Source organism: Gallinula chloropus (assembly GCF_964237585.1).
Source record: "Gallinula chloropus genome assembly, chromosome: 1".
NCBI classification, from domain to species: Eukaryota; Metazoa; Chordata; class Aves; order Gruiformes; family Rallidae; genus Gallinula; species Gallinula chloropus.
In genome coordinates, this window is record NC_140085.1 from 100,575,939 (window position 1) to 100,602,054 (window position 26,116).

The 26,116-nt window shown below is 50.6% G+C and overlaps 1 protein-coding gene across 1 annotated transcript in view; it reads left to right on the forward strand.

Annotated features, from left to right (window-relative positions):
* Nucleotides 1-858: 858 nt before the first annotated feature.
* The window catches only part of IGSF3 (immunoglobulin superfamily member 3), a gene marked incomplete at both ends in the record, with an annotated part of 97,350 nt that continues 72,092 nt past the window's right edge, over nucleotides 859-26,116 (forward strand). Inside the window, one exon of the mRNA XM_084261515.1 lies at nucleotides 859-901. Coding sequence (XP_084117641.1) covers nucleotides 859-901 — 43 coding nt within the window. The remainder of the gene's footprint in view (nucleotides 902-26,116) is intronic.

Here is a 26,116-nt window from a genome sequence, read left to right on the forward strand (position 1 = left end):
CCCAAGAAGACGATGTCCCGAGCAGCGCCCGAGGACTCTCTTTTTCCCTTAAAACAAAGGAACCCGGCTCATCCCCGCGCTCTTTTACCAGCCCGACTTCACCCCTGCCCTCGCAGCCCCACGCCACAGCCCTTCCTAACCCCACGCTCCGCGGCGCCCTCCCCGACCCGCGTCCCCCGTCCCGGCAGCGCTCGCACGCCGGGGATGCCCCCGGACCCGGCTGGGTTCCCGCCCGGCTCGGCGGCCGCGCAGCGCACCCTGCCCGCCGGCTGGGGGCTGCCCGCCTCCCTCACCCGCCGCCGGGGGGAGCGGGCGGTGGCGGCGGGGCGGGCCGGGGGAGGAGTTTGGCGGCGCGGAGGAAGCGCCGGGCACCCCGCGGCGGCGGCGGCAGCAGCGCCGGGCGAGCGGGCGGGTGGGCAGGCGAGGGCGGCGGGCCGGGGCAAGCCGGGGGGCGCGGTGCCCCGCTTCTTTGTATAACTTTTCGGGGTTCGGTCTTTTTGTTGTTGCTTTGCGCCCCACATCGCCACCCCCCCTCCCCCCCCCGTATTTATTTTCACACATCCCCCACCCCGCTGTGGAAGAGACGATTTCTCCTCTGCGTCCTGCTTCTCCCCCAGGAGCCGTCGGCGCGGAGCAGCGGCGGGGAGCAGAGCGGAGCGGCGGGGCGGGGAGGGGAGGCGCGGCGGCCGCCCCGCTGCGGGGGCGATGCCCCCGCCTGCCTTGGCGCCTCCCCGTGCCGGCCCCGCCGCCTTCCCTTTGTGCCGCCGGGCCCGGCGCGACGCCTGCCCCGGGAGCCGGCGCCCCGCGGCGCCCCGCGGCGGGAGGTAAGGGCGGCCGCCGCCCCTCGCCCCGGCAGCCATGCGGACCCTGCGGCCGCAGCTGGCCTCCCTGCTCTTCCTCGGTAAGTGCCGGTCGCCGGCGGGGGCGGGACGGGACGAGGGTCTTCCTGGGCGAGGCGGGATCCCCGGCGGGAGGGGGGGTTGACCTCCTTCGTAGGGCATCCCGGTAGGGTCATCCCTGCCGAAAATGCCCAGCGCCTTCACCCAGGAGTTGTCACTGCCCGCGCTGTCCCTGCGGCCGGAGGGAGGAGGGTCTGTGTGTGTGTGTGAGTGGGGATAATGACATATAAACAGATATCTACAGAATAAATCGGGGGTTCATTTCCACCTGCAACGCCCCGGCCACCGTCCCTGGCGAGCCCCTTGGCGCGGCGTGCGGTCCGGCTGGAGCGGGCTGCCGGGGCGTGGGAGAGGTAGGAGTGAAGGGGACGGGCACCTCCTCCGCGCCGGGCTCCGGCATCAACTTGGGAAGGCGAGCGGCCGGCCAGGGGCTGCTCCGTGCTCGGGGGCGTCTCGGAGGGGACTCGTAAGGGCAGGGAGTTAAGGGGCCGGCGCTGAGCTGGCGCGGTGAGAGCAGAGAAAACGCCCGGAGCGAGGTAGGCTGCAGAAACAATCGGAGTCCTCCTCTCGGCTCTGGAGAGCGCGTTGAAACGTAGAGGGAAGGCGGTTGCTGCCCTCGTAAAACGCGATTTGATTGCTTTGTCTTCCCAAACTCCTCCTGTAGTCCCTTTCTCTCTGCCCGCCCGCGGTTTGCACCCCGCGAACCGTTAAGCCTGTGTTTTTGTCCCATCCCACAAGTGCCTTCCCGGGGGGATGACTGTACACAGCTCCGTATAAAGTCCTTTGGGAGCCCGCTGCTGGGTCAGAGATGCTGTAGCAATGCCGAGATTCCCTCCCTACAAATCTGGGAAGAGCAGAGCACGAGACAATTAAAATGCCTCTTAGGTTTTTCGCGGCAGCCCGTGTGCCTGGGTAAGTGCTGATGAGTCGACAGGAACGCTTGTGGGAAATACAGTACGGCACCCTCACGCTGCTTTCCGCCCGTGTACGCAGAGAGCAGCCTCAGAGTTGTTTTGATTTGCCTTTTCACTGGTAAGATTTGCTGCTGGCATTAATGGTATCGAAGGAAGAAGCAGCAAGGCTGGCAGTTTTACTGTCTTGAGAGTTGTCACGTACCTGCTCTGCCAATTTGGAAGCAACACCTTTACTTGAATTGCAGTTGTGTTTCCATGTCTCTGATTTGCGTGTGTGTGTGGTTTTTCATCCTTCTGTTTGACTTTAGGGAAGAGAAAGAGTGGTGACTCCTTGAAATGGTTTTGGAGGGGGTTCAAACTTCCCTTAACCAGTAGCTTTCTTCCTTGGGTTCCCTGGAAAAAGCCGTCTTAAAGCTAAGCTTATCCAGGGTGGCTGCTCCACAGGTACAGGCAGCCTGTCGTAGCCCGCGAGAAGGGTGCAGACAAATGTCAATCCCTTGCTGCCTTGGCTTCGCACACTCGGTCTCTCTGGATGAAGAACAATAACCCCATTCTGGATTAAGTCTTCCTAATATGGAGTGAGTGAGCGAGCGAGCGGTCGGTTGCCTGTGCGCTGCTCCGAAGCGCGCCCAGCTGATGCAGCAGCGTAGCAGCAGAGGGCATTGTCTTGCCGAAGGCTGCCCGTGGCAGTACAGAAGTGGGACCCTCCGGGCCCCTGCCGTACACCCACACCCCCCACACCCCGTGCCGGTGCTAACCTGGCACCTGGCCAGCTGCCAAGGCTGCCCCGACTCTCTGCATGCAGCAGCTGGCTTTCTGGGGTTCTCCTAAACCCAGCTTTTACGTGCCTTCGCCCTCCCTGGGGGGTGAGCTGTCAGGTGTCTTCTGTCACTTGGAGAGTCGGTTGCTTTTCAGGGGTCCCCCCAAATCCCAGGGATGGATTTAAGTTTGTAAAAGCATCATGCTGGCTTCCTTGGATTAAACGTGGGGCCGTTTTTTATGGTAGGAAGCCCACCACGTGTGTGCTCAGAGTTAGCTTTCTTTTTTCACCTGGATTTCTGTAGGCAGTCCGTCCGCATTTGCCCAGCTGTCGGTCCTAACAAACCCAGGGGATGTGTGGCCGTGCCTCAAAGCCTGGAGTGGCACGGAAGCCCCTTAGCTTGCTGTTTGTAAAGCTGAGATGATGTTTCACTTTGTGGGGAACAAGCTGGAGCGAGAAGCCGTTATTTCATTCCGTGAATCTCTGGCCAGGGACGAGCTGCTGCTTTCCAAAGAAGTAACGTTAATGCTAGGGTATGCGGGACAGGGTATTATGGGTTGAGTATACAGAAAAGAAATGCAACTAAAATTTTCCTTATCCTTTTGCAGACCCATCAGAATTGCTGAAGGCGGAATTGTGGTTATGGAAAGAGCTGGTGGATGTTTTAGTATAATATATCAAGCGCTAACTGGCCACCAGAACCCCAGTAACTGTAAAATCAAGGGTTTGAAAACCCACATCTGGCACGTGGGTGTAACATTTGTAGATCTCTGCTGTTTTTTCCCCTCTTGCTGCAGTGTTTGTTACAGGGTTCTTTAAACAAGTGGCACTTCATCACAGCAAGTACAAAATGGGAAAATAGAGCAAGTGCTGTAAATAATCCTCATGCAGCGATGAGGCCATTAATACTTGTGCCAGCCAGTGCTAATCCTATGTGTAGTTGCAAGATTTACCTTCCTTTTTTTTTTTTCAGGGATGCAAACTATGATACTCCTCATATTTATAGCGTAATATATAGGAAACACAATAGGCTTCTGGGGAATGCTGAATTCATTCATGTCGGTGGCTGGTTTATGAATAGTTCTGCTTTTGAGTCTCCTGCAGTCTCCAGAATACCACCTGTGAATGCAATTTACAGCTCTTTGTGTTCAAACATTGCATATGTATATATGTACATAGACTCATTACCCTCTTCCTCTCTCTATTCATGCATAGTAATTGGTGATTTATTTGCGATTCCTAGAGGGGAGTAGAGCCCCGCGTTAAGGTCTTGAAGCTGCAGCTCACTTGTGATGTTGGCATGTTGGAGTGAAATAAGGATGCAGAGGCAGCTCTTGGAGAGAGAAGGGATGATGATCTTAAAGGCCTGTCTCCTGGAGGGGAAGGGGTGCCGGCTGGGGAGCAGTAGTGTGCAGTCGACTGCCACCCCAGTGTTCTGCTGTTGCGCTCTGCTGCTGCTTTCCCCGGGCCGAAGGCTGCTTGGCGGGAGGAGATCAGAGGGAGGAAGCGTCAGAGTGGGTGTTTGCACACACAGGGGGCTGGGGGTTGTTTTTGTTTACCGAAGCTAGCGGTGGCCCGGCAGTGTTGCTGGCGCCTCATCTGCTCCTCCGCGCGCTGTTAGCAGCAGCGGCCAAGATCGTGCTTTCTCCATCTGCGTCTGCCCAGAGTCCTCTGCCGTGAGCTTCGCTGGGCAAGGCAAGTTGTGCTGCCCTCAGCCCTGAACCTCCTGCCTCTAGGATACCATGGTGTGCGGTGCCGGGCCTGAACTGATCCCGAATCTGCCAGGGTGGGCTGTGGCTTCGCTTCTTGGGTGGGGGGATGCATCGGATGGGGAAACACGTCGGACAGGGGCTCTGTAGATGACCCTGGCTATTCCCTTGCTTCTGCAGGCACTTCACCCATCTCTCTGGGCTTCCCCAGCATGACAGGAGGCTGCTGTGGCCGTCGGTGCCAGGCTGGCAGGCTCCGCTCTTGCACATCCCCAAATGTAATTCTTGACGGGGAGACTCTGTCCCTGCAGTCTTGGCCAGACTGGCTGACATCCTGAGGCTCCTGCAAATCCTGTTTGTTTACACAGGAGGTTTTGGTTTATGCCAGTTGTCGTCTTTTAGTTGACCTTCCGTCAAGTTAGAAGTCTTTATTAAAGCAGTTTTTATTGTAAATCGAATGTGTACTTGGAACACTTTTACCAGACCCATTATATAAAGTGAAAGGCAGAATAAACAGTGCTGTAGACCACAGGGAGGGGCTGGGAGGGAAAGGGTCCTAGGGACAGCATCACTTCTGTGCTGGGAGGCTTACTGAATTTTTTAGACCAGGAAACTGCTTTTTTTGTTTGGGTTTTTTTTAGTGTGCGTGTGTAATATATATAATTTTCTTTTAAATTTCTTCCTCTTGATCTCTTTTGGGTGCTTTCTTATCCCTACAAAATCAGTCATGGATACAGCCATTGACCTAAAGGTTATGCAGTCTAGCATGAAGCCAGAGGTGTTTTACTTGCTCTAACTCAGATGAATTGGACTGCTGTAACCCTAAAGAGTGGTCCTCACTGTCTGACGGTTATCAGTCTGCAGATCCTGCCCAGAAACATAAAGCACTGGGGAAAACTGCCTGAAAGGAAGGGGCTGTCTTCTTGAGCACAACTGGGTTTTCTTCTTGTTGCTAGGGTTCCTCTGCTTGTGATTTGAGTTGTCTGTTCGTATCAAGGACGTTTAGGCCCTCCAGCCAGTGTCTGGAAAACTGCAGTATTGTGATTTGCCTCTGGCTTTTAAGTTGCTAAATGCTCCTTAATGATAACCTGCTAAATTGGTTTTGACTCCATTTTTATATTGGCATCTCTTTCCTAGTCATATAAAATCCTCTTAAGGAATAGTTCTCTGGTTAAATGTTAGGAGACGTTTAGCATCTGTTTCTTATCAGCTATGGAGAGGCTAAAATGGAGCCTTTCCTGACAAGGCGGGGTTTGATCAAGTTGCAAAGCAAAGAAATTGGGTCTGCAGCTGCCTTTGGTGGGTCTGGGATGTCTGTGTGCGTGTACGTCGTTTCCAGCTCTAACCTGTTGCTCACCCTGTCTCCATCAGTGCTCTAAGAATGTTTCCATGTTAGTAAGCTTTTTGTCATTTCATTAGCAAATGGCAATGAGACAAGAAGAAATCTTGCCTTTCTAGCTGCTGCTAAAGTCACATTTCAGTAAGCAATCGAACGTGAGCACACCACCAGACCACCCCAGTTAAGTGATGGGAAGCTTTTTTTGAAAAGGGAGAGGCTTCGACGCTCAGGACTTCACTGTTGCTGCATGGTTCTTCCACAAACCCTGAAAAGCAGGGCTTCTCCTGAATGGAGTTGTCCCAGGCTGGTTCTTGCCTGGCATGGGGAGAGTGCAGGCTAGGGTGCTCGCGTGAGGAACTGGCTGGAGGGACTTTCTTCCTCTGAAAACAAACTTGGCAGAACTGGTTAATACATAGGAGAATTGAGGGCTTGTCTGACTTGAAAGTAGATCCATTTTTCACATGGTCCTGCAGATGTTCATGGGGGACCAAGCAAAGAGAGGTGGCTGGAGGGCGTGGTGAATTCGTGTGGCTAGGTCACCCTGGTTTGCTGTCCATGCACAGTGGCATCAGCACCATGGGTGTGAGCAGTTGGTCAGCCCTGCTGAATGGGTGAGATGAGACTAGCATTTCGTTACCGGCTCCTGACAGGGGCTGTCCACTCTGCCCTGCATAGCACTTAAATCTGCAGTTTCTGACCGAAGGCGCTGCCTGTGCGTTCCTATGGCTCCTCCTTTGACTTTGCTGCTGGTGTTTCCTGGTCCCTTTCCCGCTTTTGCTAGGTGATGGTCCACAGGGAAGGAAGAGGTACCCCACTGTTAGGCTGAGAAGCGGAGAAAAGATGAGCCAAGGCAAAACACTAGAAGAAGAAGAAGAAGCCAACTGAGGAGTAAGATAGGTGATAACAGGCTCTGGAGGATGGGTCTTACTGAGCGCTGGGCCTCCTACCACACCCACAGCTTTTAAAGTGTCAAAGACTCTGTGAGTACAAGAGATTGTGAGGATCAATCGGGATTTGGTCTCTTGTTCCTAAGCACCCCTCTTGGCTGGCGTCTCCTACAAAGCTATTGATTTCATTCCGGACTTTAAAAAAGTCATCTAGCGCTTCTCCTGTCTCCTCTGATCTTGGCAGCCGCAAGACTTCACCAGTCAGGAAGGGCTGAGGCACAGGAGGAATAAGGAGATGCCTGCGCACTTTCTGGCAACAAAGCTGTCCCTATCAGGACAGCAGAAACCTCGGGGATCCAGAGTGAAGGCTGCAGAGCAACACGCAGAACAGCTGCTCAGCCGCTGGCACTGTGAAGCGTTAATGCCTGTGCCGGTCGGTTTGGGTTCTGGGATTTGTTTTCCTGACCCTTGGAAAACAGCTCATTGGGCTCTGACAGGGCCAGAGGTGTATTTGATGTACAGCTGTTGTGGCACTGTTGTTTTAACTAGTGCCATGAGTTTGGAATCAGTGTTGTTTGCCTGGCGTTCCCTACTCTGCACACAAAAGCTGATAGCTTTGCTTCCCTGCAAATGAGTTCCCTCCCCACTGCTGCATCCCTGATCTCTGCCTGAGGCACGCTGTCACTTTTATGGCTTTTGGGCTTTGTATGGAAGTTGGTTGGTAAGCTTGTTAGAGGATGCTGGGAGCCCAGGGTAAGGTAGATGTGTTTTTCCACTGACTCTGTAGTGTGAAGTGTCTGGTTTGTGTTTGAGAGGAGCTCAGCACTGACCCACGTTGCTGCCTGAAATGGGTGGTTTCTGAAGCCTGTAGAGAAATGGAGGCTTGAAGGGGAGATGCTAAGCCCCCAAAAAGGAAAAGGAAAAAAAAAAAAAAGATTTTGTTTGTCTACCAGGGGAAGAAGGGCTCTGATCTCTCACTGCAGCGTGGGTATCAAGGTTTGGCTGCTTAGATAAATTGAGATTTTGACCTCTTGGATGAATCTTTCTGTCTCCAGCACTATCACCAAGGACACAGGAATCAGCCCGAGTTCCCTCATGTTTCTCTGAAAGTGGAGCTGGACCTTGAGTACAAGCCAGAGGAGAAGGGAAGGTACTTATTGCCAGAAGTTGTCCAGAACCTCTTTATTCCAGAAAGCCATACTGCTGGAATCTGGCACTTATTAACTCAAGTTAGCTAGTACCTAGGATCTAGCCAAAGGGCTGTGGCTGGCTGCCAGCCTGAAATTACCAACCTGGGTGTCAGGCCTTGTTGGTTCTTTCTTGCTAGCTTGAAACAGGAGTTCCCAACAAGCATGTGTGCCAGTCCTTCTAGTCATGTTTCTTCTTACAGCTTTGTAAAGTATTCGAGGTAATTATAGTACTTACTATTATTTATTCCCTTCTAAGCAATTATCTGAGCACGTTTATCTCCCGCATGCTTTCAAAGTACTCTCCCCGTTCTCACAGTATCATTTCATCTCCCCAGCTCAGTGCATTCTACTCCCCGCCCCCCTGCTCATACAATCCTTGGTCCTCGGCTTCTTCCACCTCTGGAGTATGCTGTCAGGCTTTGCTTTCCTTTCCTCTACTAGATGTTCCCATACCCTTTCTTCTGCTTGTCTAATCCGGTTACAGAGGAGGGATGTTTGCTCCGTCTTGCAGGGGATGATGGTTTAACTGCCCCACCAGGTGCTAAGGCGCTTTGCAGCGGAGGGCGAGGATACTGAGGGAAGCTGAGCTGGCACCAGGCCATCTCAGAGCTTTTTACTGACTGCTTGTGGCCTGTGAACAATATCTTAAGAGCTCCTGCTGAAGGGTTTGACCTTTACGCCTGCAGTGTTTTCCGGCACCTACAGCAGGAGTCACAGCATGCAAATTCCAGTGCTTTCTTCTGACTCGTGATATAATTGTAGGCAAGTCACTCTATCTCTGCTCTTGGCTCCTTCAAGTAGAGAGTGTGGCTTAAAAGGTGTGATGGGATTATTGGGTTTTTTTGGAGGGAGAGTGCAGTGTTAGGGCTGAGGTTTTGCTTGGCTCTTGTTAAGCAAGCAGGCTGCTTTTTTCTTACCCGCGTTGGGAGCGTAGTGTGGAAGAGGTTGTTATGGCCTGATTGATTTCACTCTTGGTGTTAGGAAAAGAAGAAAATTGATTTTTACTTCGAGCTCTATGGTGTTACTTACCTGCACAAGCTCTCTCACTTATCCTACATGAACGGGACCAGCCTCTGTTTGCCACCCCGTTATGCTCGTGGGGCATGGCCCACATGTCTGGCTCAGAGCTGCTGTGATTCATTCCAGCCATCAGTGTTACAGCAGCACAGTTAATCTATAGGTTTCTGGCATGTAAGGAGCTGTTAGGTCTAATCAGTCCCATGCCATGAGCTAGTCAGCAGTTAAATCTAATCCAGAGTGTATAGCTGCCAAATGCTCTAAGTCGCCGAGCACTTGCTCCTTTCTGCTGTAAATAAGGCAGAGTTGAACAAGATCAGCTTCAGGTGCCCTCGCCTGCGAGCTGGGATCAGAGTTCAGCCCAGGATACCTGTGCTGCAGAGGGGCAGAGGTTGGGCAGAGTCTGAAGGGCTGCAAGGTGGATGTAAATCTGCCTGCCTGTCTTCATATGTAGAAATCACAATGCCTTCCTTTTTCTCATTTCAAATCCGTCTTTCTCCCACCCTCTTCCCCTTGCTTATCTGTAAGGAGGGGGGTGTACTACTGTCGTTGTCATAGAGGGACCCTGTCTGCGTTCTTGGATGTGTTTATGTCTTGCTTATGATGCCTGATTCTGTTTTGTTCTTTCCTTGTTTGCACAGCTCCTCTTGAATCTTCCACTTGTGCCTGCAGGGTCCCTCTGCAGCCCCGGGTTAACCCTTTTCCCCCTCCTCAGGGAGAGCTCTCACGATGTGCTTGGAAGCACACCCCCTTCTGCTGCAGAAGGTGGGAGAGGTGAGGCTGAACGCTTGCTTCCACTGCCTTTGTGGGGCGAGTCGTAGGAGATCATCCCGTTGTTCTTTTAAGTAGAATAACTTCACAAAAGTAAAGAACGAAGACTTAGCGTTGCCATGCATACAGGCCTGCTGTCGGTTTGCTTTGGCTTGGGTGCTCCCAGGGAGCTGGGCAGGTGACCCTTGCTGCCCCACGACCACCATGCAAAGGAAGGGAAGTGATTATTGCAGCAGTTACTTGGATTTGTGCCTCGCTCTGGTGCTGGGGCTGGCTTTTTGTTGGTTTTAGTCCTTGCAGGGGAAAAGGTGGTGGTGGGCATGTGGTGGGAAGGAGACTGGTGTCCTCTTGGGGTGGGAAGTTACCATGTTGTGCCATCTGAGACCACCCAGAGCTGGGAGGGGGGGGGGGTGGTGTAGGGCATGCAAGGGGTCAGGAAACTGTGCCCTGAAGAAGTCAGTTGCCTCTTCTTGGAGGCCTGCCCGTGCTGGGCTGGTGCCACCCTGATTCTTTGGGCTGTCATCTGGATCACAAAGCTGTGTAGTCCAGTCTGGCCCTGTCTTTTGGATGGCTTATTTTGGGGGAGGATATAGGGGTGAAAGGGATGAGTGGGAAGGAAGATACACTGTGTGTCAAATACCTAATAGCTGCTCTGGCAGATCTACTGGGATACATTAGTGAAAGCATCCTAATTATCTTGTCGTCATGGTTTTGAACCTTGGAAAGCCGCTTGCTCAGAAGGGCAGCCCAGGAGGAAGGGGTGAGCAGCAAGAATTCATTTTTTGGGGTACTGGCAGGTACCTGTCTCCCCATGAGAAGGAGTCACGCGCAGGATTTTGGCATGGCAGAGGGGTGACTTGGGAGCACCAGCTACCACTGTTATCTCGGAAGTGTAGATTACCGTTGATAGCAGCTGTGTGGAGGCCAGCTGAGTCCCCAAAGTGATTTAATCTGAGGAAACAGTAATGTTCATTATGGAGACATCTGGGTGTTGGTGACAGAGAGGGAGATGTGCAGAGCACCATGGCCAGAGCTGAGGCCTGCCACCTCAAAGCCTGGCCGCTGGCAGCACAGGTGGGAAGGAGAGGTAATGGGGTTCATAACTCCCACCACAGCTGTGGGAGCTGTGCCCAGCTCTGCTGTTCCTGCTTGTTCTAACCATTGCTGTTCTGAGGTGGCAACATCAAGCCTCATCTTCCAAGCAGTGACCCAGGGAAGTGGTGGGCCATTTCTCACCTGCAAAAATGCTGGTCATGTAAGAAGAGGAGGGTTCATTAGCCCTAGAAGTTCTCAGTGGAGCCATGAAGACTGCTGAGATGGGGTGTGTGTGGGTGATGAGGAGGGGGTAGACATGAGGGTGGGAGACAGCAAGATTCCATTTTTCCAATACATGGACCTTGAAGTCCTGCGGTAGAGGTTCTCTGTAGCTATTGGGGTGATCGACATCGTTTTCAAAATCATTCTTTGTATGTGGATGTGAGTCTTGAGTGTGGGTAGGGTGAAGCAAGGCTTCTGGGGAAGTGTGCTAGCGGGAGGCCAAAAATAAATTGTCAAAAGAAAGAATTGAGAAATTAACAAAGCTAACGGATGCATGCAGCTCCAAGAAAAGGGTGTCGTGTTTGAAAGCGTATTTTTGAAAATCCATTTGCTTAGTCATCTTACAGTTAACTTTGCTATTTTTACCTTCTTTGCTCTGATGACACTTTGCTGTCTATATAATGGGTTTAGCATCTGCATTCTCTGTATTCTGCTCTAGTGTACAGGCAAAATGTATCTGCTAATTTTGAGTTGGCTTTGTAGGATTGCTATACCTCTCGGCTGTGAAATAAGTACAACACTGCTCTTGAAACTATTTTAAAGTAGCAGAGCTGGCATTATTTCCCTTCTAACCCCCTTTTTTTTTAAACACATCTCCCATGTCTGCAATCAAATTTGAATAGAGAATATATTCACTTGCTGTTTTAAGTGTAATAAAGACTGTGCCCTCATCTCCCCGAAACAGAAAACTAGTAATGTTTGGGTTAAGCACAGTAATCTATTGGGGAATGAATGCAAGATAAAGGGCATTTGTAGATTCTTATTTTTCTGTGTTTGCAGGGACTGTAGCATTGCTAGCAGGTTGCTCCCAAATGGTAGCTTAGATTACCTCTCTTGCAGGCAGCAAGATTTGCATCTTGCCATTCCTATTTGATCTGCAAGTGGTGATGAGGGCTGTATACTTGAATTCAGATTTTTCTGAGTAGCAGTCTGCAGTCATTAGGGCAGTGCTTAGACCCCAGAGGCTTTTTCTGTGTTTTCATCCTGTTTCTGTAACTGTGTCTCTTGTTATCTTGTTCCTGAATATTTTCTCTTGTAAGAGGAGACCGTTTGTTGCAGCTGTTAAACCTCAAATGTCTTGAATCTCCCTTAGGGAAGAGGAGGAAGAGTTCCTGAGATTTCTGCACAAGTAAACTATAGAAATACCTAGACTACAAAAGTACCTATGTGTCTTTCCCAAGCACACAGCCAGGAGGTATTCTTGGTGCTGTCCTAACCAGCTGATGAATTCTGGCTGGTTCAGCCTGCAATTTTTTTCCCCCCTGCTTGGCTTGATGGCCGCGTTGCAGGGTTTAGTAAGGTTGCTGGAGTTTCTTTTCTCTTTGGCATGTAACAGCACTGGATGTCTCTGGTTTCTTTTGTCAGAGCAGTGTAGCTAGGAGGTGTCAGAGGAAATTATGGATGTTTGTTTGGTCTCTTGGCTGGGTGAGGATGCGAGTTTTAGTGAAATGTGCATTGAATAAACATTGGATAAATCTCCTAGGTCTCTGGAAGCTAGTGCAGGAGACGTGCTTATCCTCACAGCAGGACTTAAAATAAAACATTTGTATGAGAAGTGTTTTGCACCCTGTGTTTGGTTCCCATCAGTTTAGTGATTTGTAATGTTCCTCCTTGCATTCCCTCTAAAGCCAGGCTGCTGACCAACCTTATCAGAGCACAATTCTCCAAAGCCTGTATTGCCACGAGAGTCCCTTCTTTCCCCCACTTCCACAGTGCCGGTGGCCTACCCGGGTCCAGGTGTGACCCCTTGCTGGTGTCATCCTCAGGGCTTGCCAGAGCAGGCACAGCACGGCAGCCTGGCCTCCTCTGTGTAGTCACCGCTTCGGGCAGTTGCCTTTGTAATTTTTCTCCTGTTTGGCTCTTGCCAAGTGCTTGGAGCGGGATGCCAGACTGTGCTTTGTGTGTGTTTTTAGCAGTATGTGAAAGGTTGACTTTTGACTTTTAAACAGAAACCCTAAGCATGCAGCCCCCATCTCTGCAGCAGCAGCAGTGGACTGTGATTTGCTGGACCCCTATGTCCCCGCATCTGTGCCTGCTTTGGACGGGCCCTTGTTAGCAAGGCTGTTGTCTCACATGCATGAAGATGGGCATTGAAGGGGCTCCCACACCCCAGGGTAGCACCTGCAGTAGCACAACCATCAGCATGTGGCATGGGGCCCTGGCCGGACACCAGGGGCCCGGGTCACCCTATTTAGCCTGGGCACAGCAAAGCAGACATCTGACTTCATTATGCCATCATGGCTGCAAAATGCAAGCTGCAAAACTTATTTCAGTGCTGCCATCTCTGACTGTAATTCTTGCCCCTGTGCCCTAGAGCCATTTGGGGAAGACAGCCCTCAACACAGGGCAGTCTGAGGAGGGGCCTGTTGCTGGCGTGGGTTATGTGCATGGCCTCCTTGCCAAGGCTGTGGCCCACTTCCCACTTAGATCAGGGTGGCAGTGGCAGTCTGTGCCATGTTCCCTTCTGGGCTCAGCCCCTCACTGCAGAAAGGGTGGGAGCTGCATCAGGACCAGCAGCACCCCTTGCCATTGTGGCAGTATTCAGTCCTAAGGGGAGGAATCTTGGTGCCTTCCTCCTTGTGGCTTAGCCTGAGATGGAAATCTGGGGTGACTGCACCATGGTCCCTTTATTGCTGCTGCCCCCTTGGGCCATCTTCGGTCCTTACAGCCCAGGGGATGCTGTGGTGTCTGGAGCAGGCACTAGATGCCCTGAGGCTTGGTGGGGGGCAGCTGGCTGCAGCAGCCTGGGAGCACCTCTGCAGCGTGAAGTGGACACAGCTTTGGGTGCTGGGGTGGCTTTCATGGCTTTGGGATGCTTACAAAGGGCAGCCGTGCACCAGCGGTGCCCTGGCCTTGCCTTGCAAGCTTGTGCAGGACATTTGATTTTCCTTCCCTGTCTGGAGGTAGTATTTCATAGCTGCCATGGGCAGGCACTCACGAAGCCATGCTAGTGGGTGCTTGCATGCAACTGGTGTCAACCCCCACCACTTGCAGTCTCCTGCAGTAAACTGAGGATGAGGGATGGCATCAGCAGCTCCTTTGGGCTTGCTCTTCCCAGCTTCCTGGTCCTACCTCCCCCTCCCTCCTCCCTATCTTTGTGCTGGTTGTCTCTAGCTCTGTCAGTCCCCATTAGGTCTGGATCATGTGTGGTATATTGGTGTGGTTGCTTTATCAGTTCAACTTGCATCAGTCAGTTGCTGTTAAGGCTTATTTATAATCAGTGTAAAATCTCTGGGGTGCAGCTATTTACAGAAAAAAACCAACACCCTTCCAGACTTGCATCAAACAAGAGTTTTATTCTCATTAATTGAATTCCTCTAGAGTCTGATAACTTGGGCATGTTGAAATCAGATAAATAAAAAGCCTCCCATCCTGGTAGCTGTGTAAGCCTTTCCTTAACTCCCCAATCAGAGGGCTCTGCTGAGTAGCTGAAGATCAAAACCTCTGCATACATCTGCTGATGGGGGAGTGTAGGCAGGAGGATGCTCGGTGTGGTGTACTGGCAGAAGAAGGGTTTTCCTCTTCCCCACCCCCCTTTTCTCAGTTGATGGGGAAAGGCTTTTTAGTTTAGTGACAAATGCTGGTTAGTCACCCTCAGACACATACTCTGTGTCTGGAAGCTGGGACTGTGCTTTCTTGCAGACCTTCAGATAAACTAGCAGCCGGACAAAGGGGCAAGTCTGGTCTTGCTGAAGTCAGGGCGTTATCACCTTCGGAGCACCTCTCAGGCCATGCTGCCCTGTCCTGTCATGTGGGTGCTGGGACGCGTTGCTCCGGGAGGCAGGAGGAGGTTTGGACTTGTGCCCGAGGTGTGGTGTTGCTTAGCTGATGCTGTAATCCTGAAAAAATCCAACATGCAGCTCTTTCCAGACTCCATACATCAAGTGAGACTTGAGCTCATTAAGGGCACATCCCTTTCTCTGTTGCATCTCTCCGCATAGTTCTTACGGTGCTGGAGGATGGGGCCCTTGTTCAGTAAGTGCTGTTGGTTAAGACAGGGTCATTCCTCCCTGCACCTAAATAATCCATAATGTACTGAGTTCCCTGGCTTGTTAGCCAGGCTTTTGCTTGTCTTGGTTTTCAGCCAACACCGCTTCCCCCCTTCTAGGTCTTTCTGCTTTCGCCTTCCCCTGTCGCCCCTGGCGCCACCTTTTTACTTGCACCCTGGACTATAATTTCCCCCCCTGCACACCTCTCTTCTTCTGTCAGTGTTTGTGTCCCATAGCTGTTTACACTGCCAACGCAGCGGCATCTGCCCTCACCCCCCGGGATGCTTTTTCCACCCTCTCCCCCATCTCCCGGCCCCACCATCTGCTGCCTCTGCTCCTGCTGTCGTGCAGTGGCACGCCGCCGGCTTGAGTCCCCCGACTGTGTTGACCTCCCTGTCTCAGACAGCTCTTGTCTCCTTCCCTCTGCCCTGTTCCTTGAAAAGGCTTTAACTTCTCCCACTTTACTGAATGCTGCTAATGATACACCACCACCACCCCCCACCCTGTATAGCCCCTTTCTCCACCTCCTCAAACCTTTAGTGACTTCACAAGGAGGACTGCTATACAAATAAGAGCCTGCCTTTACCTGGTGGTTTGCCCTGTATTCCTCCTCCATGCTTTCCACAAAGGTAGGTTCTCTAAACCCTTTTGCTTGCCTTAGGGGTCCCATTTTTCATTGTCCCCATCATTTGCTTTGCTACTGGAAGCCTCTCTTCCTCAATACAAAGCTGCTTTATCCACTCCTCCTCCTCTGCCAGCAGCTGCTCTGTCCTCCACAAGCCCCATGGGATGCTCTGTCTGGAGTTCTTGCCTCCCAGCTCTCTGCCAGTTTAGTCTGTCTCTGTGATTTACTCTGCAAGGGTTTTTTTAACGGTCCCCACTGCTCTACATCTCAGTCATGATCCTGCATTACTTTCCTTGACTTAGGAACTGCCCTAGTGATAACCAGTTTTAGTCTCTTGCTGGAATGTTCTCCTCCAAGACCCGTTGCCTTTGCCTTTTCCTGCCTCTCCAACAGAGCTTTTCCCGTGTCCTCACAAGTGTACCCTGCCCAGCATCAGCCTTTGGTTTCTTGTGACCGTAAGGGGCCAATTGTGTGATGCTGCCTACCTCTTCCCACAGTCCCTGCCTCTTGGTAATACTACTCGCTGATAAAAAAATTGGATTGGCCTCTCTCTGCTAATCTTACAAATTCACATTTCTGTTCAAATTAAGATCTTGACCTCTGTCTCTGGTGCATACCAATATGTACGTGCATCCACCTGCTTTAGAAGTGTATGCTGCAGGACTTCCTAATCCACCTTTGCCTCTGAGATTTGTTCAGCTGCTTTTGTTTTTGCTCACTCCCCTGAACTCTCAGATTAGTTGTTCCTCCTCTGCCCTGCCAAATGCAAGATGGTTGTCTTCCCTTTCAAAGCCCTTCTTAGCCTTGTTCTGCCGTAGTGTTTCAATCTCTTCTTACCTCTGTGTGGTTTTTGATTCCCAGCCTCTGCCTGTTGTTGGTTTTCCTCAGGCTGGTTTCTCAGAGAAAGATGGTTTATCTGATCGTGCTGCCTCATCTGCCACCCCTTCCCCAATAACCTGGCAGCCCTTTGGCCAATTTCAGGCAAATTTGATGGGAGTAGAGAGCTTGCAGATAAACGAGTTCCTGCAAGTCTTGTGAAGAGCAGGTTGTTGGGGGCCGGGGGGAGGAGGATGGCAAGGGACTGAGAGAGACCCTTTTCTTCACAAGGGCTGTCGCAGTGCCTCCAAATGACTCCGTAGGAAAAGCTCCAGCTGAAGCTTGCAGTCAAATCATTAGTCTCGGAGACAGCCTCCCTCCTGATGGCATAGGAAGCTAGGCTTCATTAAGTCCCTTGCTCTCAGGGCTGTGTGCTAAAAATGGTGGCTGGGAGCACTTTTATTTTCTGCTCTGTGGCCTCTGGGGAGCACCTGCAGCTCTGCTTCACCTGATGCTGTTCCACGAGGCCTGTTAGAGAGCTGCAATCAGGGCCTCCCAGCAGAGAGAGACCCTGGCACTTCCTCGCACGCTGCCTCACTCTCTCCTGCTCCCCGGCCTCTCTCAACCCATCTGCTGCCTCTGTCTGAAGGTGTTTCATGGTGTGCCTGAGCTGGTGGGGTACCCCAGCTGCTAATGAAAGGGGTTGTTTGCCCCTGTCCCTGAACCACAAAGAAAAACGGTGCTTTTAATGTCTTAGTGGAAACAAATAACTCCTTCCTTGGGTGATTACTCTTTCAACTCACTGCGGGGGTCAAGCATGGGGAGAAGAGGGTATGTGTTGCTAGAAATAAAGCAAGTGAGAAAGCAAGAGTGCTTTTCTTTTTGTCCCCCTATGTAGCTGGTACCTAAATCAGTTTAACTGCATTGTGGAACCACATTTCTAAGCTGAACTTGTGGGATGAGGGGTGTTACTGCTACTGTTTCCTCTGTAGGGCAGCTGACACAGTGCGGATGCAGAGAGTAGCTGGTTGGTGCTGAGTTGAGGTAAATAAGAGCCAAGAGCAGCGACCAATAGTCCTGTTGGGGTGTTCTTCACGGAATGGTTGAGGTTGGAAAGAATCTCTGGAAGTCATCTGGTCCGAGCCCCCTGCTCAAGCAGGGCCACCTAGAACAGGTTGCCCAGGGACATGTCCAGATGGCTTTTGAGTATCTCCAGGGATGGAGGCTCTACAACCTCTCCAAGCAGTCTGTGCCAGCACCACTCAGGCACCCCTCACATTTGTGAGTTTTCTGTTTGTGCTTGGTTGGGGTTTTTTAGTATTTTTTTCTTGTGCTTTCCATCTGGTCAGGGCCTTAGTGCACAGGGTGGTTCCTCCCCAGGGACAGGAATTGTGTTTGATTGTCTGTCTTACCCATTGGTACTAGTGTTGTGTGATGAATGTGCATAGAGGAGGTGATTATACCTCTCTCCCTCCTAGGCTGGAAGCGATAGTTTCCTCTCCAAATACAAGAAAGCCTCTGTCCTCCCATTTGAAATGGTAGCCTTGGTAATTTGGTGACAACTGCTGATCGTCTCTATAGCATGTCAAACTAATAAATTGCAGTGTAAGAATACTAAGAATTCTGACATCTTAATTAACAGTAAGAGGCAGCAGGTATCTGAAGAATCTCCCCGGATTTGTGTCTCACTTTCTGTGATTCCGTTAGCCACCATCCCTGAGGCTTTGAGAGGCACCATTGTGCTGGTGCTCACTGAACAGAGAAGGAACCAGAAGAATTTGGGGGGGGAAATGGAAGCTGCAGTTGCACAGCCATGCATTGTGTTCTTATGATCCTTTATGGTGGGATGGGAAAGCTGTTTAGAGAAATGCATGCATTCAACCAGTGCACCTGACTTTGGGGATTACTGAATTTCTGCTGAAGAAGACGTACAAGATGGCAGCTTTGCCTTGCAAGTTGGATGTTCTCACATGCTAACGGCCATGGCTGAGGGGCACAAATGTTTCTTCAACAGCCAGGAGGAAGAGGGAGGGATTGCTCATGGCTGCGTTGATGTTACGCTTCATAACTCTTTGCAGTGTGACTCCTACAGAGCCGAGTGCTCAAAGGGAGTTGGGGAGCAGGTGCAGAGCCCATGCCTCAGGATACAGCTGGAGTGCTGGAGGAACAGTGTGCTGAGGGAGGGAGGGAGGGAGGGAAGGAAGGGTGTGCATCAGTGCAACCTGTCCATATCTATCAGATTATTGGTAAGTCTCTCTTCCTAGAAAAAAGCAAATGAATTTGGGATTGAGCAATTAATAAATGGCTAATTGAGGGATCCCATTTGAAGTTTGGAAAAGAGATGCTCTGGCTCTAGCCTGGATGAACAAGCATACAATAAAAGGATGTAAAGAAAGTCAGGGTGCCAAACTCCAAAATGTCATCCTTGTCAAAGAAGGGAAGACTTAGAATCATGCAGAGCAAGGAAGGGCAAGGGAGCCACATAAGCAACTTCCTGGAGTATGGAAAGATAGATCAAAACACTGGTGTTTGGAGGTAAAGGGAGGCACTCGTGTGTGTTCCCTCCCTCCATGTGTTTCGAATGAAGAGAGTGAGAAGCTGCTTTTCTTCAGGAAAAGCAAATTTGAGGGTAAGGTAAGGAAGCAAGCTCTTTGTGGATCAGAAGTCTTTTGAGAGACCTCTTTATGAAAGAAAGGAAATTCCTTTAATGAAAGACCGGGTAGTAAATGCTATTTCCTTTCGGCAAGGAGAACGTGAAGGTGTGATTTGGGGCTCCACGCTCTTCTTCCCTGAGAGATTACTTTAAGTATCTGGGATGCTGCGAGGTGAATTACAGCGACAATAGGGGCATTCAGTTGTTCAATATCGAGAGGGATTGCAGAGCATGCAGGAGAATGAAAAAAAGAAGTGACATTAAAACATTATTGACTCTGAAACAAAATGAAGTTTCTCACTGTCTGAGAGTGAGTGATCACACAGGGAATATCGTTTGACAATTCTAAGAGTGACCCTGGTTGTTGAACATACAGGACCCGAAGACGAAAGAACGATAATAAAAAGAAATACAGAGGCTGCAGGGCATAATGAACTATGTCAGAAATTTCCTGCCTGGTTTTGTCGCTCGAACAATTTCATTTCCCCCCCTCCCCTTGATAGGTTGGGAACACATACCGGCTGGGAGTTCAGCAATCTGAAATGTGTGGTGACGCTTCGTGGCTTTGCTAGTCGCCTGACAGTGCTGGATCTTTTAGAGGTCTGGGAGCAGTACGAGAGACGGCGGGGTAAATGGTGTGTCCTTACATGTATTTTAAGAGCTAAAAGAACAGAAGAAAAAACACACACGGGGATCTTGGGAGACTTCGCTCTTTGTGCAGGTCTGCGCTAAATCTTACAGTGGAGAGTACCTGTGGTTACAGCTTCAAAGCTCAGGCTGGGAAGGCAGTAATGAAGCCATCACTGCTTTTCATTGGAAAATACAAAAGTAGGCATTGCCTTGGGCATTCTGGCAGGGCCCTGTATATGCTGCTGTGTATTGTAGCGCTTAACTGGACCTGGAACCGGCAGTAGTGATCTAAGTCACATGGGCATCTATTCAAGCGGGCTGTAGAAGAGAAGAAACTCCTGAGGATACGACACAAGGAGCAGCGCACGTTAGAAACAGTGCGTGGGCAAGGCAGCGCTTCTTGCTTGCGTGTTCCAAATATAAGTATCATCTGCCAGGGAACTTCTGCCGCCGTATTTTTCCCATAGCGATAAGGGTATGTAAAGAACATGCTGATCTGAGAGTCGGAGAAGGGCAGGGAAGGTTCTGTCCTGACCTTGAAGGAAGATAAATAGTTGATTAAATAGATTCGTGGGACAGGCGCTACCTTAAGATCAGAAAGGAGCCTATAGTGCTACTGGAGGTCTTGGCCATTCTGTGGGGTTAGTCAAAACTGGTATCCTCTTTGGGGAGTACAGGGATCACCAATCATGAGGGACTCTTCCCCCTCCTGCATCTTTGCCGGACAATAGTAAACTATAATAAGCAGTAGGTGTATTGCACAAAGATACTTCACCTCCCAACAGTTGTTCACCATTATGAATCTGAACCAGCAGGACCATCATCTCAGTCTTCCCCTCGTACATCAGCACATTTTGTTATTCTTCACCTTCCACATCAGGCACACCTTGATCCACCAGCTTCAAAGCCCACTTGCAGTAAGGAGGGTGAGCATCGCCAGCAGGACCAGTGTGCAGAACAGCTGCCCTGCCATCCCCCATCCTTTTGTTAATATGGGGCGTTGCTCTTTCCTCTCAACACCGGCATGACTGACTGGCTTCTGGACGCTCAGCTCCATGACTTTTCAAAATAAAGCTATACTAGATGAAAGAGTAGTTTCTGGCTCTAGTGCAGCCAGGTGACTTTAAATCTACTATTGGATGGGATGATGGAGGATGACAGAGCTGTGAGAGCAAGGAGATACAGTGTCACACATCCTCGGGGGCAGGGTCATCTTTACCTGTGGTATTCCTGAAGAAGGTAAATATCTGTCAGAGGGAGCTGCGGTGTGGGAGACCTCAGTCTCACAAAGCAGCCTCCCTGTTGCCTCACCTCTGAGACATTAGAAATATACCTGGACTGCATGTCCAGCCTAAATCTCTACTGTTTGAGTCCAAGCCAGTTGTTTCTTGTCTTCTCAGTGTCCAGTGTAGACAATGAATTATTCATTCCTCCTTCCAACACTTTCAGAAGTTCAGAGGCTGTCATAGCAGAGAAGACCAGTGGTTCAGGAATATGCCATTCCAAGGCGGTGTTCAAACGAGCATATTTTAACATGGCCAGTTGTAGAGACAGAGAGGGAGCAGTTAGAGAAATGTGATATCCATATAGTATGGGGCTCACTTTTGAAAGAGAAAAACCCGACAAACCCACAAGGGCAGATCACATTTAACACTGTGCAGCTGTAGAATACCAACGCCGCGCTGGGGAAAGTAAGGAAGTCGTCTGTCAATAGAAGGAGCAGATCTGAGAAGAACCAAAGGATGAAAAATGGCTCTGATCTTGGCGAGGGGGTTGGATGTCTGACTGGATGCATAATTATAGCGGAGGTACAGGACCTCTTTTGCAGTCAGAACTTGGGAAGCTAGTCACAGGCCAGAACAATCTACGGTGATTAAAAGAAATGTCACCTCTTTCATATTTATTGAAAACATTTTTCTTAAAAGACAGTAAACATCTGCTGTGGAAGTGAGCGGCTGTGAGACAGAGCAGCGCGCGGAGATGAGTGAAAGCCGTTGTGTTGGAAGAACAAAGAGCTTCATTGGCGGCTCCTGTCTCGTTTGCCCGTGCTTTGATATTTCCCCACTGACTGTGGTATTTCCATACCAATTATTGTATAAATTGTTCCTGGCTGACCTCTCTACTTAGCCACCCTTCGTTGGCTCAGCGGTGGGGGGGAATTTCAGTGAGGACTGAATGACTTTTTTGAGTCAGTTCAGGAAGGACGGTCCATGCGCTGGGAGAGGTGGGATGGTGGCAGCAGTGGAGGAAGAGGAGTTGGGATCAGGCACCCTTGGTAGCTTGATTTAAACATCAAAAGAAAAGGGTGGAGGATAGGGACAGAGCTGTTCTGCTGGTGGCTCCAGCCAACCTTTTGGTACAGTGAACTCTCTTGGCATGACAAAAAATACATCGAGCAAAATGCCGTATTTTCCCAGAATGAGGCTTTACAGTAATAAGGGGGGGTACCGCATGTTTTCTTCTGATAGCATTGGGGTTGTTTTCCATCTGGCAGCAGGTTGCAGTGTACAGAGATTGTCCCTGCTGTGACTTATTTATGCAAAGATTAAGCTCAAGCCTTTTTATTTGTGCGTCTTAATAGGGGACTTCAGGTACGTGTTGCCAGAAGATTGTCTCTGTTTTGGTGTTGCCTATTGGGGCAGGGTCTCCCATGGACATTGTGTTGGTCTTTATCCAACAAAAAATAAGATGGTTGATTGAGAAAGTGTTCTCAGTGGCTGGATGATGGTGAACTTGGAAGAGCTTTCTTGAAATGAAACATCATTTTGTGGGTATCAGTCCCTGCTTTTTCTCTGGACTGCACAGCAGAGCTAAGTAAGGGGCTGGTCTTGGCACGAGCTGTGTGCATCCTCCCCAGGGGACAGAAGGAAGAGAAGAAGGGCTATCCCTTGGGAAGCATTGTACCTACGGGAGGCTGAAAAATTAACCTGAATTAAGGCAGAATGTGAGCCTGAAGGGTGTTAACTGTCCCTGAGCAACTCGCTGGAAGCAGCAGCGTGTGCAGGGTACGATGCTCCTGTAAGTGAGTCCCTGCTTGCTGGGCTGCAATTAGCCCTGTGTGCCCTGTTAGTACGTGCAAAGCGCTGCAGTTCAAAGGCTGCTCCTGCCTGCGCTGCTGTTCTTTGTGGCCTGCTGCCTGGGAGCTGCAGGCTCTGGCTGCGTGGTGGTGCTGCCTTCCCTGTCTGTGGTGGGCTGGGAGCGTATGGGAGGTAGGGGGCAAACAATGAATTAACAACGCTGCTAGTAAAGTGACAGCGGGTCTTGGACTGGCTGAAAACACTGCTGATAGTGGGCACTGCATCCTTACCCTGCCCTGCCGTCAGAGCAGGGTGGGGGTATGTCTGCCGTCTCGCAGCACTGGGCCAGGGCTGAAGATGCCAAGCGCAGCCGGAGGAGAGTGTGCTGGCGCTCGTCTTGCCTCAGACTGCGTCGCGCCTTGCGTCGGAGGGCGAGGGCCAAGCCGGGTGGCAGGCCTGGGTTCCTACGCCGCTCACGCCTGAGCCAGCCCCAGACCTGCGGGAGGGCAGCAGTTGCCTCTGATGCACTTGGTGCTTGCACCTGCTCGCGGGCTGCGCGTGCCCAGAGCACCTCTCACGCCAGGAAGTAGGCGCTTCACCATCACTGGTCTTCAGCGCTTGCGTCTCAATTGTCTTCATTACTGGGGACTTTGTGCCAGGTCCTGGGGTCTGCTGCAGATGCTAATTTGTCATAGCCAAATTTATGCACTCTTTCCTTCCCTGCGCATGGGCATGGGCTCCTGCTTCATCTCCGAGGGTGGTTTGGTGGAGCTGCTTCAGCTGGCCCTGTTGAGAGCTGAGAGAGCCACGCTCCCAGAGAAAAGGCTGAAATGGTGCTGCCTTTGGTTTCTGTTGTAGCAATAGCCAATGTACAGTCTGCAAACCACTTGTGACCCATATGGCTGAAGAATATAGCCTGCAGTGGCACAGGGTGTGAAGGGGCGTGAAGGCAGCTGTACCAATGCAGGCAAGGGTTTGTCCACCTAGCCGAGTGTCACGTCTGGAAAAGCTGTAGGTAGTCGGCTGTGTGATGGAGCTTGATTTGGGAGCCTCCTGAACCTGATGTCATCTGCCTCTTTTTAGTCCTCTTTCGAGTACTTGTTTCACCCCTGTTTTGACTCATGTAAACTTCCCACGTCCGCAGCATCCCTCGGCAGGGATGTCCCCAGGTCTGCCACATGCAGTGGTAAGAGCTGCCTCACTTGTTACAAAACTGGATCTAACCAGTTTTGGTTGATAGCCCTTAGCTTTTAACCTGGGAGTGACGGTAAATGGTCGATTCTTGACCATCCTGTTCATGACATGCATATTTGTATAGACCTTTACTAGATCCTCTTTCCAGGCCAGAGTCCTTGCCTGCTCTATTATTTCTTGAGTGGGAGCTATTCCCTAGTATTTATCATTCTTCTTGCACTTCCCTGACAGCTTTTCAGGAGCACTTATAAATTGAACAACAAACAATAGCAACAACAAAAACCATCCAACCAAACAAAAAAAAACCCCAAACAAATGTAAGCTGTGAGTTTGCCCAAGGGATGAGGATAGGAGGAGATCTCTTTGGAAATCTTTCCTGTCTAATAATTGCAGTCAAAGGGACAGAGTAATTTTTAAAGGAAATTTAGGATTAGCATTATCAGTTATTGACAAATACTGCTTTAGAGCCTCTAAGGGAAAGAAAATTGCTGTAAAGCTGCAGGGGTAAAAACGTCCCCTCAAACTGTGTAATCCATTTGATGTTCAGTACTGTCAGCCCTACGCTTATGGAAGATACAGCAAATATAAAGACTTCTTTTGTTTTCACTTGCTCTCTAATGATTAGAGACCCAGGACTGCACTCCTCCTAAGAAGAGCTCAAGTTTCTCTTCTGGATTAAAGGTCTCCTGGCAGTGATCACTGATGTCTAAGGTAGCTTGATGTAACTTGCTGTGGCGCCTTTGGGTGTGGTGCAGGCATAACTCACGCTCTCAGATGGGGAGAGTGTGCAAGAGGTTCCTGTCATTCTGACCCTAATTTTTATTTGTTCTTTTGGTGTGTCAGTGCTGTTGCTGAGCTTCTGTGCACACAGCCGTCCATCCTTTCTCCCCACTACACTCGCCTATCCCTTACGATAAGCCTTGAGTCAATATTCTCAGGCACAGTTTTGCACACCTGTTCTTCTGAAAGAGACCTGAAGGTCCACCTCCTCCCCAAAGAGTTTGGCGCTTTCTGAAATGGGGCGTTTTCAAATCATTTCAAAGCAGGCACCTTAAATGACCAGTTGTGTCTGGAAAACCTGAGCTCTGAGCTCTGCGTGTCTCCCTGCGGAAAGGTCAGACCGTGCTGTAGTCAGCTGACGTTGCTGGGAGGGTATGGATTTTGCAAAGACAAAGCGTACTCCAAAGCCCTTCTGGGTGAGATGCACTGAGCATCCCTGCCAGCCAGGCTCCTTTCTTGCCCTGTAGATTGAATGGAGAGGGATTGAAGTACAGTCTGTGATATGACAGGGGAGATGCAAATGCCTGGGTGACTCTGTCATGGCATTTCTCCTTTGCCTTTCTAGCTGCTTCGTGACCCTGGCCATGGCACTGGAGCCTGCTGGGCAGGCTGGCGTCAGGGAGGTGCAGGCATCTGGTGGTGCCTGGGTCCCACGCGCTCCCCTTGCTCTGTGACCTTGAGTCTAATTGCCTGTCTGTACCATCCCCTCTTGCTGCTGCTGCCTCCTCTTTCCCCCACACACCTCCTGTCTCCCAGACGGGGCCTGGGATGTGGGTAAGCCAGCGGAAGCGTTGAGAGCTGTTGTTTGGCTTGCTGTTAGCTCAGAAGGCCGGTGACAATAGCCTTCATCTGTAGGGAAAAAGGACCGGGGAATGCTTCCTCCTTATTGCGGAGGATTTGCTGCCTTTTGGAAAAAAACCCAGATGCGCAAACCTATCATTTCTTATTAATTTTAAAGTAGCTCTTGGCTCGCTACCTACTTCATATCAGCCCTTGCATTGTCAGTGAATTATATTGGATTTGCAATTAAAAGCCAGCTGTGCCAGTGAAGTACCAGCCAAATGCCACCATAACTATCTCCTGGGCGTCCTCCGGGAGGTGTGGAGCACACAGCTCCTCCTCCAGTGAGCTCTTCTCTCACTTCAAGAGGGAAAGATAAGAGTTGAAAATGGGATCTCAGGCGCATTATTTTTGTTAATCAGAGTGCTTGCTCGCTAAGAAATGCAGTTCTTTTCTTGATGTTCGTGGATACAGCAATTCCCAGAGCTTGAAAACTGCCAAACACCCTTTGCTGTGCAAAAAGTTAACTGTTTGAGGAGAAAACGTGTAGTGGTAGATGTCTCTCTCGGGCTGATTGTTCTTCTTCCCTGTCTCAGTTAAATAAAATTATTTCACTGGAGAAGTATTGCTGCTTCTGCTGTCTGGGGTGGTTTGTCAGGTTTGGGGTTTTTAAGTGTTGACAAGCATTTGTGCCCATCTGTGTTGGAGCAGGAGCTTGTGGCTGGGCAGGGGAAGAGCACTGTGAATGTGCCACTCCTTGCCCCTCTGGAGATCCACCCGGTTCAATCAACCGATGAGCCATTGGGCCTCACCTCATGGGAGGCTAAAA